The sequence below is a fragment of the Corvus hawaiiensis genome, chromosome 14 (assembly GCF_020740725.1).
Source record: "Corvus hawaiiensis isolate bCorHaw1 chromosome 14, bCorHaw1.pri.cur, whole genome shotgun sequence".
NCBI lineage: Eukaryota > Metazoa > Chordata > Aves > Passeriformes > Corvidae > Corvus > Corvus hawaiiensis.
In genome coordinates this window covers 14,608,596-14,624,198 of record NC_063226.1, presented here as the reverse complement: position 1 = coordinate 14,624,198, position 15,603 = coordinate 14,608,596, and the positions used below count along the sequence as shown (strand labels likewise).

The following is a 15,603-nucleotide window of genomic DNA, read 5'->3' as shown; positions in this document are numbered from 1 at the left end:
TTTTGTTCCATTATAGCAGAATAATACACATACAAACACACACTTCATAAGACACATCCACAAAAGGGGAATACAAAATTAAAATTCCGAATGCTATGGGCTGACAGTTTAAGAGATGATTTCTTGACTAGGTGAAACTAAATTAAAAAAAAAAAAAAAAAAAAAAGGCATTTAATCTGATACCTTCTAACCTGCAATTTAATTTAATGAATCATGATTAACTTTTGATTACAGGATATGTAAATCGTCTTAACAGAAAGTACACCTAGGAGCACAACTATATGTCCATGTAATTTTAGACTTCTAGGATAATTCAGGCTGGAAGGAGCCTTCAGGTTATTTAGTCCAGTCTCCTACTCAAAACATGGAAGAAGAGAGGCGAGGTTTCATAACTATGATTCACACAATATCAGTCTTTTTGAAACAGACTAAAGATATGTCTACTAATACATTAGTTTCAGCATCATGCCTTCTGGAAGAAGAGAGACTAAAGGATTAACAGGCTTAAACTAAAATGTAAAACTTGTAATATAGCTTTGCAATTATCTAATTGCCCTTTGTTCAGCTTTGCAATTATCTAATTGCCCTTTGTTCAGCTCTCTTAAAATTAAGATCACATCCCCCAGTCTTTGCTTCTTGCAGCTCCTCACAAGAAGTTCTCCAAGAAAGACTTAAGCTCTGCAAGAAAGACTCAGTCAACTACAAAGCAATTTTCTTAAAATAAGCAATAGATTTCTTTTTACAAATAGGACCCTTTCCTCTTCAGCTCAGCTACGTTTATTCTGATGCCAATTTCACATTACATTGAAGCTTTTCCTCCCCACACTTAGCAATTACATACCCAGGATGCTCAGCACATTGCCTTTTTTCAGACACTGCACTGTACCAATGATATTTAATAAGGTTTAACTGCACTGCAAATCTCTCACAGGAGGGTAAAGAATGCTGCTTAATGATCCTTAAAACTTCATCAGCATTCTATCATTCCAACAAGTTTTATTTCAGGTACTCTTGAGACAGATGGTTTACACCACTGCAGTCAACACCAGATTGCCAAACACTGCATCGAGCAGGAACTTCAAAGCACCCCAATGGTTTTTAATGTTACTGAGTCCACACAGCCTTATAAAGCAGACAAGCAAAAAGTGTCTTAATTCAAAGCAATTTTGTCTAGTATCATCACCATTGGTAGAGGCTGCTTTCCATTCAGTGCACTTGTGCAATACCATTCCTAGAACATGTAAGTGAGTATTGCCTGGGTATCTTGTTCTGGGGTGATCAGTGGAAAGGGAAGCATTTTAATCTCAGTGAATGAAAGGTAAAAATGCACAATGCATCTTTGCTGCATGTGCAGAGCACATTCCTCCCTGTACTTTGCCCCAGACTGAAAATATGCACATTAGATCTGCTGGGATGCCCTTAATGACTTCAGTCGCTCTGTAATATAGGAAAGTTTCCACATGTTCTGGTAAACCAAACAACAGCTAACTGCATTACAGTAAGCATCATTGCTTATTCATAGTAGAAAAAAAATCACTACACAAATTTACATTTGCTGTTAAATAAATTAACTAACTTTGTCCTAGGAAAATTTCCCTTTCTACTTTAAGAAAGGTAAATAATAATTGCTTCCACTGAGTAGAATATTCATTCATGACCAGGAAAATGAAAGCCTAGTAAGTTCCACTGAAATATCACTCTATTTCCATCATGTGGAAAAACTGAAAAAAATACATAATGATTTTGTAAAAGATTCTGTTATGGTCTAAATTGGTCTTACATTCTGTTTCATTCAGGATTCCACGGATTTGTTAGTATTTCAGTACATGCTAGAACACAACTCGAGATGTAACTTTTACTATGTATCTTCAACTAAAACTAATGAAGGGTCAAAATCAAAACACATGACAAATGACAAATGGCAAGCAGGAGGGCTTGAGCCTTGGTGTTACGAAACCAAGTCTTGTGCATGACTAATCAAGACACATCTACGGAATTTCAGGATGAAATACCTTCTCAATCCTAAAAGCCAGCATCCACTTCTTTCTGCTTTTACAGACCTAGCTTTTGTAACTAGAAAGAGCCACTGCCAGTTATGAAATGGAAAATAATAACAACCACCACCACTAACATGATGAAATAGGACAGATGAGAGAAACACAGATGATCATCAAATTAACTATATTAATCATGTACATTGTAATTACTGACATGGTACCATGTATTTATATACATGGTAACTTCTGAAAGGAAAAAAAGAAATTTCAACTAAACTTAGAGAACTTCCACAAATAATACATTATTTTCTTAAACACAATTATATCCATATTGCCAGCCTGTCTTACTATACTTGAACAACTGTTTTCAACCCTATACTTTTAGTCAAACTGGAATTATAATGGAAGGCAAAGAAAAAAGACATTGCAAACACTATTCAGTTTTTACTAACTTTTGGGCTGACGAAGTCTATTTACACTTTAAAAACCTTGGCCTTAACTATGAGGGAAATTTTTCCAATATAAGCCAATAGTCAGTCACTGACTCCTAGTGAGTTTCACAGACAGCACAACTGAATCTGAAGAATCTAGTCCATCTATGTTCTTTAATTAAACAGATTTCCCAGTCACAACTTGCAATCACTTTTCTACAATACAGTGCAAGTGTAAACCTGCTGGAAGAGGAAAATAATTCTGATTATAAAAGATGGGTTTATATATATGTATGTAGATTTATATTGAAACTAGCAAGGCACTTAAGCAATAATACTGTCCATTGAAATAAGCCCTCATACTTTCTGCTGAAAGCATGTAAGTAAGCACTTTTTTTTAATATTCTGTCTTAGGTTACAATGTAAGATGTAACCAAAAGTATGTATTCTATCACCATCTGTTAAAATGTGATGGGGCAGTGTTCTTGATCTCTTCCATGATACATCCCTGATAACTCCCTCCGGGAAATATCTTCTGTTAACGGGCTATCAAGCCTCACTGCATGACTGGTAGAATTACATCATCCCATTGTGAGATGCTCCGCCCAGGGGGAGGAACCAAGCATTCCCACCTGGGTATAATCTGAGGTTTGGAACACCACACTCAGCCCTACCTACTGGATTCCCAGAGGATAACTGGACCTTCAGGTGAAGATCAGACACTTCTACAGGATCACTGCTTCAACAGGACCACTTCATCTGGACTCCTACCACCACCCTGACTAACAGGGTGTCAGGTTATATCCCAACTCTGTCAATGTTCTTGTACTATTGCATTTATTTTAATTTTCCTGTTAAATTGTAATTCTGACTTGTAATCTCCCACTGGTTTGTTTTCAAACTAGTACATATTTTGGTGCCCAGTGTGGGGCTCAACCTGAGAGAAAGTCAGAATTACAATTTTGTATTAATAGAAACCTATTCACCATGGTGCTCGGCTTGTCTATACGAGTACTGTACCTCGCTCTCTGTATTTTTCCTCACATGGGGAACTACCTGCCTGTTGTACTGCTCCTGTTGAAACCAAGGAATGGTATGAGAATTGTTTTATTGGTTTATTATGACTATTGCATGATAACCTCAGGTAATGAATGCTATTTGGAATATATACTCAATTTTGTTTGCCTGTCCTAGTCTGGGCTGCTACGTCTGGGACCTCATCAACAATTGCACCCAGCCCCTGGTGGGGAGAGTAGAGAGTGGTTTCTTCCAGCCTTTCAGGCCAGGCATAGCAGTTTCCAAAAATATTGAGTTCCCTCTGGATGTCAAAGATGGCATAAACTTGCTGTCAGTTCTGCTTTGTCTTCTCTGTACAGCCTGCACCATGTACACCATGCTTAGAATCAGAGCAGTACTCAGCATGGCACTGCATCCTCCAGATGAGAAGAAATACAGCAAAGCAACAGGCACCATGTCTACACAAACTGTCACAGAGAGAAAAGGAACCAAAAGAGCAGTCAACACTTCCACACTGTAGGTTACTGGGGTTCTCGGGTCCTGTCGGGACGGCTGGACGTAGACGGTGACGGATGGAGACGAGAGATCTCTATAGGCAGGTCTTGAGACACAGCCGGTTTATTGTAAAGGGCGTGGGTATTGGGGCACTGCTCAGAGCTGGTAGACTCAGCTCTGAGCAGGCCCAAGAGAGCAAGAGAGTGAACGGGTGAGACAGAGAGAGAGAGAGAGTAGGAGCATGAGTGGAAGTGGAAGAGAGAGAATGAGAATGTGAATGAGTAGAAGAGAGAGAGTGAGAATGAGAATGTCTGAAGTCCTGGTTACAATACAATAAATCATCTTCTGTACTGAATATTCTAATTGTCACTAACCAATCTAATACAAGATACAAATCCTATAGCATTTACATACAGCCTATAAGAGTTCTTATATTACCATAGAGTGTTACATCTTAACTTCTAAAAACTACTCTTTGGACCCCTTCTGCTGAGCTAGTAGGGTCTGCTCTGACCCTTGGACCTGTTTGCAAGCAGAGGGTATTGTTCCATCAAGAGGGGATTACTTCAGTCGGCCATACCATTGTTTTCTAGTTGTTCAGTAACTAAGACCTGGTATTTCAAAAGTGGCTTTCATTTCGATGTTGCCTGTAGTTTTCATATTCCCAAAATCTTTTGTCAGGCAATCATATTTCCAAGGCTTTCCTGTTTCATCTTCCCCAACACCACACAAACCATTGCCAAGTCAAAACAGCCTAAACTGGTAGCAGCTGCCCCCGTTCAGAAGAAGAAATCAAAGAGCAAATCAGTCCACACAGAGACTGACGAGGAGGTGGCCAGACCTTCACACCCCACAGAAGAGACAGAGCCGGAGATCATCACTTGGTCGCTATCCCTGGGCGAGCTACATGACCTGAGGAGGGAGTTTACCTGCCAGACAATTGAGTCCATCCTGACCTGGCTGCTCCACATCTGGGACGCTGCAGCCAATGACACCATTCTGGACGGAAGCGAGGCCAGGCAACTGGGATCCCTCTCCCAGGATGTGGTCATTGACCAGGGGATCAGGAGAACCCAAGAAACTCTCAGCTTCTGGTGGCAACTGCTGGCAAGTGTATGGGACAGGTACCTTTGTAAAGAAGACCTCCAGGTGCACCAAGGAAAATGGAGCACAATGGAACAAGGTACCCGATGCCTGAGGGAATTGGCTGTGCTGGAAGTAATTTTCTCAGAAGACGAGAGATTCCCCAAGAGCCCAGATGGTGTCCAGCGCACATCGCAAATGTGGTTGAGATTTGCACAGCTTGGACCAGAGATGTACTCCCATTACCTAGCAACCCTGCAATGGAGGGAAGGAGAGGACAAGCCGGGCATCTTGGTCAACAAACTGAGAATTTACATAGACACTGTCACTGCCTTGCTACGCACCATGTCTCATCTGTGGAAACAAAGCTGGCAGAACACATCCAGAGCTTGGAGGAGAAAACTGAAGAGGGCCACCAGAAACTGAGAAAGGAGCTAATGAAGGAATTTACCAAATCTCACCAGAACTAACAAGAGTCTCTGCCAGCAGGAGTAGATGTCCCCCAGCCAGGAAGAGAAGACACTCCACGAGACAACCTCTGATTTTTCCTTCAGGAGCATGGAGAAGACAGGAGGATGTGGGATAGAAAACCCACCTCCTTGTTTGCAGCCCAGGTACATGAATTGAAAAGAGAAACATCTACCACAAGAAGCTCATCTAGAGTCAGCGTTGCTCCAGTCTCTCATGGACAGAACTCCAGATGGTGTAGGAACAATATGACTGATTCTCTTGAAGGGACCTCAGGAACATATTTACAGGAGGAGAAAAATGTGTACCATGACCAGGAATAGAGGGGCCCTGCCTCTAGCCAGGTAGAGGAAAGGGACAATCGGGTCTTTTGGAGTGTGTGGATCCAACGGCCTGGCACATCTGACCCACAAAAATACACGGCTTTGGTTGACACCAGCGCTCAATGTACTCTGATGCCATCAAGGTATGTGGGAGCAAAACCCATTTCTGTTTCTGGGGTGACAGGAGGATCCCAGCAGCTGACTGTACTGGAAGCTGAAGTGAGTTTAACTGGGAACAAGTGGCAGAAACACCCATCGTGACTGGCCCAGAGGCCCCGTGCATCCTCGGCATAAACTATCTCCGAAGTGGGTATTTCAAAGACCCAAAAAGACATCATTGGGCTTTTGGGATAGCTGCTCTAGAGACAGAAGACATCAGACAACTGAACACCCCACCTGGTCTCTCAGATGACCCCTCTGCTGTGGGACTGCTGAGAGTTGAAGAACAACAAATGCCAATCGCCAGAGCAACAGTGCACCGTCGGCAATACCGCACCGACAGAGACTCTGTGGTTCCTGTCCATGAGATGATTCGTAAACTGGAGAGCCAAGGGGTGGTCAGCAAGGCCCGTTCACCTTTCAACAGCCCTATATGGCCAGTGCTTAAGTCCAGTGGAGAATGGAGGCTGATGGTGGATTACTGTGGCCTGAATGAGGTCACGCCACCACTGAGTGCTGCTGTGCCGGACATGTTGGAACTACAGTATGAGCTGGAATCCAAGGCAGCAAAGTGGTACGCAACCATCGATATTGCCAATGCCTTCTTCTCCATTCCTCTGGCAGCAGAGTGCAGGCCCCAGTTTGCTTTCACCTGGAGGGGCGTGCAGTACACCTGGAACCGACTGCCCCAGGGGTGGAAGCACAGTCCCACCATTTGCCATGGGCTGATCCAGACTGCACTGGCAAAGGGTGAGGCTCCAGAACATCTGCAATACATCTATATAGATGACATCATCATATGGGGGAACACAGCAGGGGAAGTCTTCGAGAAAGGAGAGAAGATTATCTGGATTCTTTTGAAAGCTGGCTTTGCCATAAAGCGAAGTAAGGTTAAGGGTTTGTTGTACTGGTTTGTTTTCAAACTAGTACATATTCTAACTTAATGAATTGATGACACCATCTTCCATCTCATTCATTCTCCAATTTTAAAGTAAAACCTTTTTCAAACTCCCAGTTACTTTTACACTGTTCATCAGTAGTTACACACTTCACTTTACATCAACAATGAGTCTGCACAAGAGTGCATAGCATGATCCATATACTACACACCAAGTTTGGACTATGGGCTGTGAAAACCCAGCAATAAAATGTGAACAATGAAATCCATCCCCACTTGAGTATGAAATGTTGGTTTGGGGTTTTTTTTATAAGTCATGAGGATTTCTCTGTGATGGGCACACTGGCAGATGATTCTCAACTATATTCTATCACTTTGTAACTGATCACATAGCAATATACACCATTGCAACAATCTGGAGCAAAGAATATACAACTTTTCTATAGAAATGTGCATTAAGATGTTGAATAACAATTTCAGGTATTACTTGAGTAAGGGCACCAGAACGACTTGAAGTCATTCGACCAAATTAACCCTTTTTTTCCTGACACAGGGGCCCAAAACAAAATTCATAGAAGAGACTGTGTGTGTTAAACATGCTGCTACAGCGTTTAGGCAACCCTTTCTGACAATGGGTAGAATAAACTGCTCATCCTCCTTAATAAGGATCAGCAACATTTAGTGTTATCACAGGAAATTCAAAAACATCAGAACACCAAAGTATTGAGAAATCATTAGAGAAAACCAGATTACAAAAGACCAGTAGGATTTATGTACTTTGGAACAGAGGCATCTCTCTCTTTCCCCCACCCCCACTTAGCCCTTGGGTCTTCAGTTAATCTTATCTCACTGCAAATCCTAAAAGAGAGGCTGCAGCACAAGGTGGTATTAAGAACCAGAAATTCTACCATTGGTTTTGCTCCTTTCTTTGTTTCTCCCAAGGCAGGGGACTGCCTACAGGGTCACCACAAACCCCTTCCCACACCCCACAGATTCTCAGTAATTGCACACACAGATCTCTGCTTGGATGCTTTCCTGAAGAAAGAAAAGGTCCGCATTTATGCACACAAAACTCCCCATCTTCCACCCCTACCTCCTAAAACAGTGAAGTCCTGTAGGTGGGACTACCTCGGTCCTTCTTTGGGGTGAGGGTTATGGCAGGCAGGCTGGGGTGGGGCATTACTGAACAGAGCACCAGAACCAGTGTTACAATGCGGAGCCGAGCAGTTCTCCGTATCAGTGAGCACTGCTGGCACACTAGTATGACTTACACTTGGGTTCCCACCTGGGCACGGTAAGGAGGGGAGGAAAAGGAAGGAAGTATATTATGGCTGGTCTTTGCTTTTTCAGAGGGCAGATCAAAGGTCTACAAAGTTTCACTGTAAAGGAATGCACTTCAAAGGAGAGCTCAAGACAAATAAGATTTTGTCAGCACTAACTACAAAATTGAAGAGGGGGAGTAGCAGAATTATACTCTGCACCTATTACTGTAACATATTATGACATTTCAACTAGAAAGTAGTCCTAAAACCAGAAATCTGGATTTGTTTTCCTTTCCAAGTAAACTTTAAAAAAAAGTTTAAAAAGATATAGGGGTCGTAAAATCTGAAATTAATGCAGGTTAAAGTGGAAGCCTTTTTAGTTCATTTCACCACTTATTAACAGCTGGAGGTCTTAGTCAAATAGCTTGAAACCTGAAGCTAGCGATCACCTCTCCCACCCCTCAGAGTTCCAAGGCCCTGCCACCCCAGGGAAGCTGGGATAACATCTCTTTTCCAAAGGCAGAGACCCAAAGTCTCCTCCAGGCCGCCTGCCGTGCGCTCTTTACTACCCTGAACACATTTACCATCTCTGCTAGCACCTCCACTTGGGTTTTAAGAAAGCAGAAATACAACCCTCGAGAAAACCAAGTCCCAGTGTGAGGCACAGTCCTCCAACAAACCATGCCCACATGCCTCCATCTCCCTGCCACGTCCAGGTGTGACTCACGGCTGCAGGTGATGGCTGAGCGGCAAGAGCTCAGACACCTCTTCACGAAGTCCTTTGGGGGGAAAATCTTTCCTCCTTTGTCCTGGAGGAACAGTGGGTTCAGAGCCCACACAAAGCTCACCCGGGCTTTCCCCACGCCGCACTCCCTCCCTCCCCGGAGCCACCGGCGAACCCAGACGGGCGGGCGGTTCGCGGGTCCCGCGGCTCGCGGTCCGGTCCGACCGGGCAGCACCGCGGGGCTCTGCGCAGGGAAGGGTGGCCCGGGAACCCAGACACCTGCAGGCAGCTAGAGGGACCCTCCCGCGGCCCGGCCTCACCGCCGACCCCCGCCCGCCCAAGGAGCAGCCGGGTTCCTGTCAGGGAAAGCGCACCCTCAGCCACACCAGCCCCGAAGGGGCTCCGAAGCCCCCCCCAAGGCTCCACACCGCGGCCGCGCCCGGCAAGGACCGCGGCGCCCGAGAACAAGGAGGGAGCCCCGCACTCACCGCCGCCGCCGCCTCCTGCGGCCCCCAGCACCCCAGCAGCAGCACCAGGCAGCCAGCGACCAGGCTGCAGCTCCGCCGCCGCAGCTCCATCCCGCCCGCTCAGGAGCTCCGGGGCCGGCCCTGCGGCGCGGGCATAGCCCGGCGGGGCAGCGCAGCTCCCAACAGGCGGCTCCCGCCAGCTGCCCCGACGCCAGCGCCCGCCCCTCTGCCGCGCTCGCCCGCTTCTCCTGGCTCAAGTCCTCCCGGGACTACAGTATTCCTCCGCTCCGGGGGCGGGCGAGGCGAACAGTACGGGACACGCTGCTGCCGCCCCCCTCCGAGGGAACCACAATTCCCCCCCGCCCTTCCCCCGGGCGCCGCGGTTTTGTCGGCTCGATGCGCGGGCACCGCCTCTCCCCGCCCCGCACCTCCACCGGGCGGGCTGCTGGACCCCGGACTACTTTCTGCAGCGGAAGCCGCCGGGGTGTGTGGCTGGGTGGGGGCAGTTGTCGCCAGTGCCGGGTCGCCCCTCCGGAGGGGCGGGCGGCGGGCGCGGGGCTCGCCCGGCTCAGTTCCGGCCCATACGGCCCCGCTCAGGTGCGACGCCCCGGCAGGGACCGCGCAAACTTCCTGCCTGGGCACGCTACAAGTGCCTGGAGGGGCTGCGGCACCGCGACAAGCGAGCAGTGACCGACCCCGAGCGGACGGCGCCGGCGGTTCCAACCCAGCCGCTCCCCCGGGGCTTGGCGCCCTCGGTGCTTCGTCGTGCCGGGGGAAGGAGCCCGCGAAGCGGCCGCACCGTGCCCTGCCCGCCCCGAGTGACGGCGGGCCCTCCTCTTCCTCCGGCGGGCGCAGCGGCGCGTACCCGGCTGCGCCGTGCCGGTCCCCGCGGGCTGCCCGGGCCATGGGGCGCGCAGGGTGAGTGCCGAGCGCGGCCGCCCCCTCCCCGCGCTGCCCCCCGCCCCGTCGTGACTCTGTTCCTTTGCCTCCCGCAGGGCGCTGGTGCTGCTGCTCCTCTGGCTGGGCGCGGAGCTGGCGAGTGCGGTAAGTGTGGGCAGGTCCCGGCTGCAACAGTGCTCGCTGGAGGTGAAGGTGCCTGGTCAAACCTGTCGGGGTTTGGGCATCCTTCGGCCAGAAAACAGACGCATCCCCGCCCCCCTCTGAAAGACGGGCGGATTTTTTTTTTTAATTGCTGTACACTTCTGCTCCGAAGTTCCTTTGTGCCTTTCGTCTGCTCTACTTTGACTAGCTTCTGAAAAGTACACTGTGGTGGAAGACCATCCGTGCGCGGTGTAACAGCTTTTAGTGTCTGATAGCGTGATCAGTGTCTCTCTTTCCAACTGACTGCCTTTAGTTCTTCTTTAGCATCTTCTCAAGCCTTGCTTTAAAAGTGGACCCTCTAGGTCCTTGTTCACAAGGGATCCAGCCCAGAACACGTCATAACTAAGTAAAAGCGATGTGAGAAATTAAAGGATTAAGCTGTTAAGTGTTGTATCAAGGTTCATGACTATGGATTAGTAAATGTGTTTTAAATTCCAAGTTGGTATACAGAAACAATGATTTTATGATCTCAATCTGACAACTTTATGACATAAACATGGATTTTCTCTTGCTGTTCCTAATTAATGTTTAAACAGAGTAGTAGGGGACTGCAGGCTTTTTAAATGTTCATAATTTTCTCTTTTTTGGTGTTGCAATAGATTTTCTGCAACTGGAATCTGCAATTGTTAGCCCACTTAACTAGTGAATAGATCTATAGCTTAAATTAAGTGTCCAACTGATGTACAGTCAGCAGTTCAAAAAACACCTCTGTTATAGTGTAATGTAAATTAAGATTGGACAATAATGTTTGTGGTGTGGATTTTATAGTGCATATACAGTAATGAATTAATGGAAGCTGTTAGTATAATATGTTTTAAGCATGTTTATTTTGACTGAGTTTCTGACATATTTCTGACAAAACCAGTTGAATTATGGGTTCTTGTTAGCCAATGTTTTTCTACTGCTTTTGCTACACTTTTGATTAAAATTTTAAGGATTTAGAACCTTCCTGTGCAACTGAGAAGAAATCTTTTGAAAAGGCTTTAACAGCAGAGGGGTTTATACTTTTTATAAATAGGAAAGGCTTGATTATGTTTTGCATTTTTCATAATCAATTGCACTAGTAGAATTTCATCATCCTGATCAGGTGGTAGTTACCAGCTCTAATCTTCTCAAAGATTAAAAGATTAGAGAGTTTTATTCAACAAACCCAAGAACTGTTCTACTAAGAGTTCTTGCTGCAGTGGAATCTTATGTAGAAATGACTTCTATAAAGCAAGTGCTTTAAAGGCAAATATTGAAATTATTTTGAGACAAATGTGCCACATTTTGAAATCATTTATATAAATTTATGTGATATGGGAATGAAATTATTGCTGATTGATGCAGCTGTAGCTGACAGCAGATTTTTAATTGTTTGCTGCAATTTCGCTCCATACCTGTTAGAAAACACATCTCTTAAGCAGTCAGATTTCTGTTAGTTCTTTAACATCTTTCATTGCCCATAAAGGGATTCCTGTCAATTTAAGTCTATTGCAATGATTAAAATGAGTATCTACATGATATTTCTAAGTCTTCCTGAGAGCTTTCTTCAGGGTTAGAAAATAATGAAAATCTTAGTTGCTGTGTAATCAGTCTAAAAATATGAAGAAGAATCAGAAATAGGCATAAAATACTTAGTGCTTTATATGTCTAAGCAGATAATGGATTTAATGATTTTAATTAAAATGCTGTCAAACATGCCCAGCAGGAAAGAGTAAAACTATATTTTTGTCAACTAGGTTAATGACTGACTTTCTGGTATCACTGATTTAAAAACACATCCTAACACCTTCCAGCATGAGGTAAGCTGCTAAGAAAAAGTACTAAATTGAACTTGCACTAAACAGAGCTTTTTTAGGAAAACCAGGATCTCTGAAACACTTCTTAGTAGTGTATGATTTGAAGTGCTGGAGCATAGGGAAGTACAGTGTCAATAAACTGAGGTTAAAGCTCGTTTTAGGTTAAGGAGTAACAACTTCTAGAAGACTATTCACAGAGACAGTCAACTTGTTGCTGAAGATGGTGTAATTTATAACTTTGTTCGTATCTTTTTTCTTTTAAATAATCTCAATAACTTACGTGTTGTAAAAGAAACATCACTGAAATATTGTTCCAAGTTCTTGAGCACTCTTCAGGAATGGTACTGTGGACATGAGTAGTGTAGGTAGTGGCTGGCACATCAGGCCAGCATCTTCAATAAAGTTATATCAAAGCTGGCTTTCTTTCAGAGGTCTCAGTTATGAGGTGTAGTCTCCCTTTTGGTAAGAATAGGATTTTAATGTGTATCTGAATTAATATCTCAGTTTATAATTCTTGGGTATAAATTATGATCTATTTTGAATGGCAGTGCAAAATTAGTCTTGTAATGTGATCTGTTTTTTCTTGAAGCTAATGCTGAAAACATGGATGACTTGGTATTACACATGGGGTTACTTGGCAGAGAGATTGTCACCCTGTAGACCAGCTGCCGGGAGTGACCTAAGAGTTTCCCCCTAACAGTTTCACCTGGAGTCCCTCCAGAAGCTATGCTTCATTCATGGTTTCAGTCTTTTATTGTCAATAATTTTCATTAATAATGAACCAGGAGCATCAGTACAAGATGCTGTGCAAACACAAAACAGCAACATAGTGCTATCTTTGAGACCTTCATTGCACTAAGACAAGTGACAAAAGTTGGTCCAAAGGTAGGGGAGATAAGACAAAATGTTGGAACAGTGCAAGAGAGGCAGGGATTTGCCTTGGCTAATCACTGGCCTCCCCTGAGGCTTTTGCAGGCTACAGTGCAAAGCAGAGTTTTTAGGAGAGGGACTTTTAAAAGCATAATCAGAGTTTTGCTGATGATTCTGTTATGTCCTGTCATAAATGTAAGGTGGAGCATGCACTGAGAATGGTCACTGAACTGAGAGACAGCCTCTTGCATTGAAATTTGATATTCGTGTCCCTTCACAAAGCTCTCAGCTGAGCTGAATCATAGTCCTGTGCAGTCATTCTGTGCCCCCTTGAGAGCATACCTGGCATACAGGTGAGATGATAACTTCTCATTTATTCCCTTTCTGTTGTTGTTGAGCTAGTTGAGCACCTGGAATACATCCTAGTTTTGATGTGATAGCCTAAAGAACTGCTTTTAGGACTTAGTGTGCAGACTTCATATCAGGCATGTTCTGTTGGAACAACTGAGCTTTCAGGTGGAGTTCATTAAGGTTTCTTTTATGAGTGAACTTCACGTATTATTGCAACTCTTTCAAATCTGGGTGGGTTTTTTTGTTGTTTTGTGGTCTTTTTGTTTGGTTTTGTTTCTTTCTTTTTGGTTTTTTAGCTAATAAACATGCAGATTAACTACAGCCACTTTCTTTTTCTAGCACTTGGTATCTTGTTCAGCAGAACATCTTCAGTATCCAAGTAAGGCAAACAAAAACAGTGTGAAAACCAGTTCTGGGCAGTCTGCTCTATTTTGAGTAACTGAAGCTCTGCTGGTTTATGCCAAGCTAGCCCAAGTGATCTTATTTATCTATGTCTCAATATATCCTAGGTTTTCTATTTGTTTTCTATTGTTTTTATATCTATGATACAAATGCTTCATAGTGTCTTTTCCTTTAGTATGTATTGGACCAGCTTAATTGAACTGAGCTCCATGTTTTCCATGGCCAAAAATAAATTTTGTCCCAGAGCCTTTGACAGAGGGGAAAAATTAGCTGTTTAATTATGGATATTTAAAACCAAAATTGCAGCTCTTACCGTAACACTTTCCAATTCAGTTTCTGCAAATATGATGTTCTCCATTAAGAGGTATTTAGAAAGTTTTGATTTCCTTTTCTTTGCCATTTTTATCAGTATTTATAAGTATGCAACTCTTCTGTTGCATTACAGCTGTATCTTTATGTAGCAGTAAACTTTATTGGGAGAAAACTAATATCTACAGTAAAGTTACTTTTATAAGGAAGGAGTCTACAGAATTCAAGAAATAATATAAAATACCAACTGTCGCGGTTTGACGCTGGTTAAGCGCCAGGCACTTACGAAAGACGATTCATTTATTTTCCTCTGCTATAGCCAAGCAGAGGAGGGGGAACTAAAAACTTCTTTTTCATGAGTTGAGATAAGGATTATTGAAAAAAAACCTTTAAGATAAAGCAGGTTCAAAACTTAAACAGTATAAAGAAGATTTATTACTAACAGAATTAAAAGTAAAAAGGATAATGAGAACCAAAGCAAATCTTCAGAACACCTTTCCTTCCCAGCCGCTCCCTCTTTCCACTGACTGCGCAAGGAAACAAAACATGGGATTTTAGTCAGTATTTCACTTAAAAATCTCTTCAGTATGCTTAGGGAAAAGAGTTTCTTCTGATGTGCTGTGGGATCCTTCCCACGGGAGATAGTTCTCTGTGAACTTTTCTAGCATGGTTTTAACTTCCACAAGCTGCAGTCCCTCCCAAACCTGCTGTAACGTGAGTCCCTCCCACTGGCCAAGCAGTCTTCCCTCAACTGCCTAGCGTGGGTCGTTTTAGTTCATAGAATTTAGTATTTTAAGGTTGAGCTGCTCCAGTTTGGAAGCGAAGGCTTTCTTCCTCTATCTCTAAAAGCAAGGCTTGTCTCTCTCTGTTTGAGTTCCTCACTAGATTACAGCTTTTCAGTATCCACGTGCTCCAGCATGAGTACTCTTCTTCACGGGCTATGCATGGATCTCTGTGCCCTCCTATGCACTTATGAGTTATACGGAAACAATTTGTTGTATTATAGTCCTCACCACGGCTTGCAGGAGAATCTCAGCTCCAGTGCTTGGAGCACCTCTTCCCTCTCCTTTTTTTCACTGACCTTGGTGCCGCCATGTTGGTTTTCCTCACGTGTCCTCAGTTTTCCTTCTGACTTGGAAGAAAGTTGGTGTCTGGAGGCTGCAGTTGAGAGGTTGATCTTGTCTGGGTTCCGCATTGGGGAACTGCTCGCCATGTCTCTCGCTGCTGGCCACGTGGTCCCTGCTGGCACCGTGCAGCCGGCCCTGGCCATGTGGTCCTCACCAGCACCTGAGGGCCCCGGCCGTGCAGTCCTGGCCTCGGGATGGCCTTGGCCACGCGGCCCCCTGCCAGGATGGCATCCCTGCCAGGATGGCAGCTCCACAAGGATGGGCCCTGGCAGCCGCCTCACCACCCTCTGGAGAAGAAAAAGAGAGCTGCCTGCGGTTTTTTCTTTCTTAAATATGTC

At 44.6% G+C, this 15,603-nt stretch overlaps 2 protein-coding genes across 7 annotated transcripts in view; one reads left to right on the top strand and one right to left on the bottom strand.

The window, feature by feature from the left end:
* COL4A5 (collagen type IV alpha 5 chain) overlaps window positions 1–9,623 on the bottom strand; it is an 81,708-nt gene extending 72,085 nt beyond the window's left edge. For all 5 annotated transcript variants that reach the window (XM_048319111.1, XM_048319113.1, XM_048319114.1 and 2 more), the window contains exon 1: window positions 9,346–9,623. In XM_048319111.1, the coding sequence (XP_048175068.1) occupies window positions 9,346–9,435 (90 nt within the window). In that variant the 5' untranslated portion in view covers window positions 9,436–9,623. The remainder of the gene's footprint in view (window positions 1–9,345) is intronic.
* The window catches only part of COL4A6 (collagen type IV alpha 6 chain), a 119,435-nt gene continuing 113,454 nt past the window's right edge, over window positions 9,623–15,603 (top strand). For both annotated transcript variants that reach the window (XM_048319110.1, XM_048319109.1), the window contains exons 1-2: window positions 9,623–10,242; window positions 10,320–10,368. In XM_048319110.1, the coding sequence (XP_048175067.1) occupies window positions 10,229–10,242; window positions 10,320–10,368 (63 nt within the window). In that variant the 5' untranslated portion in view covers window positions 9,623–10,228. The remainder of the gene's footprint in view (window positions 10,243–10,319; window positions 10,369–15,603) is intronic.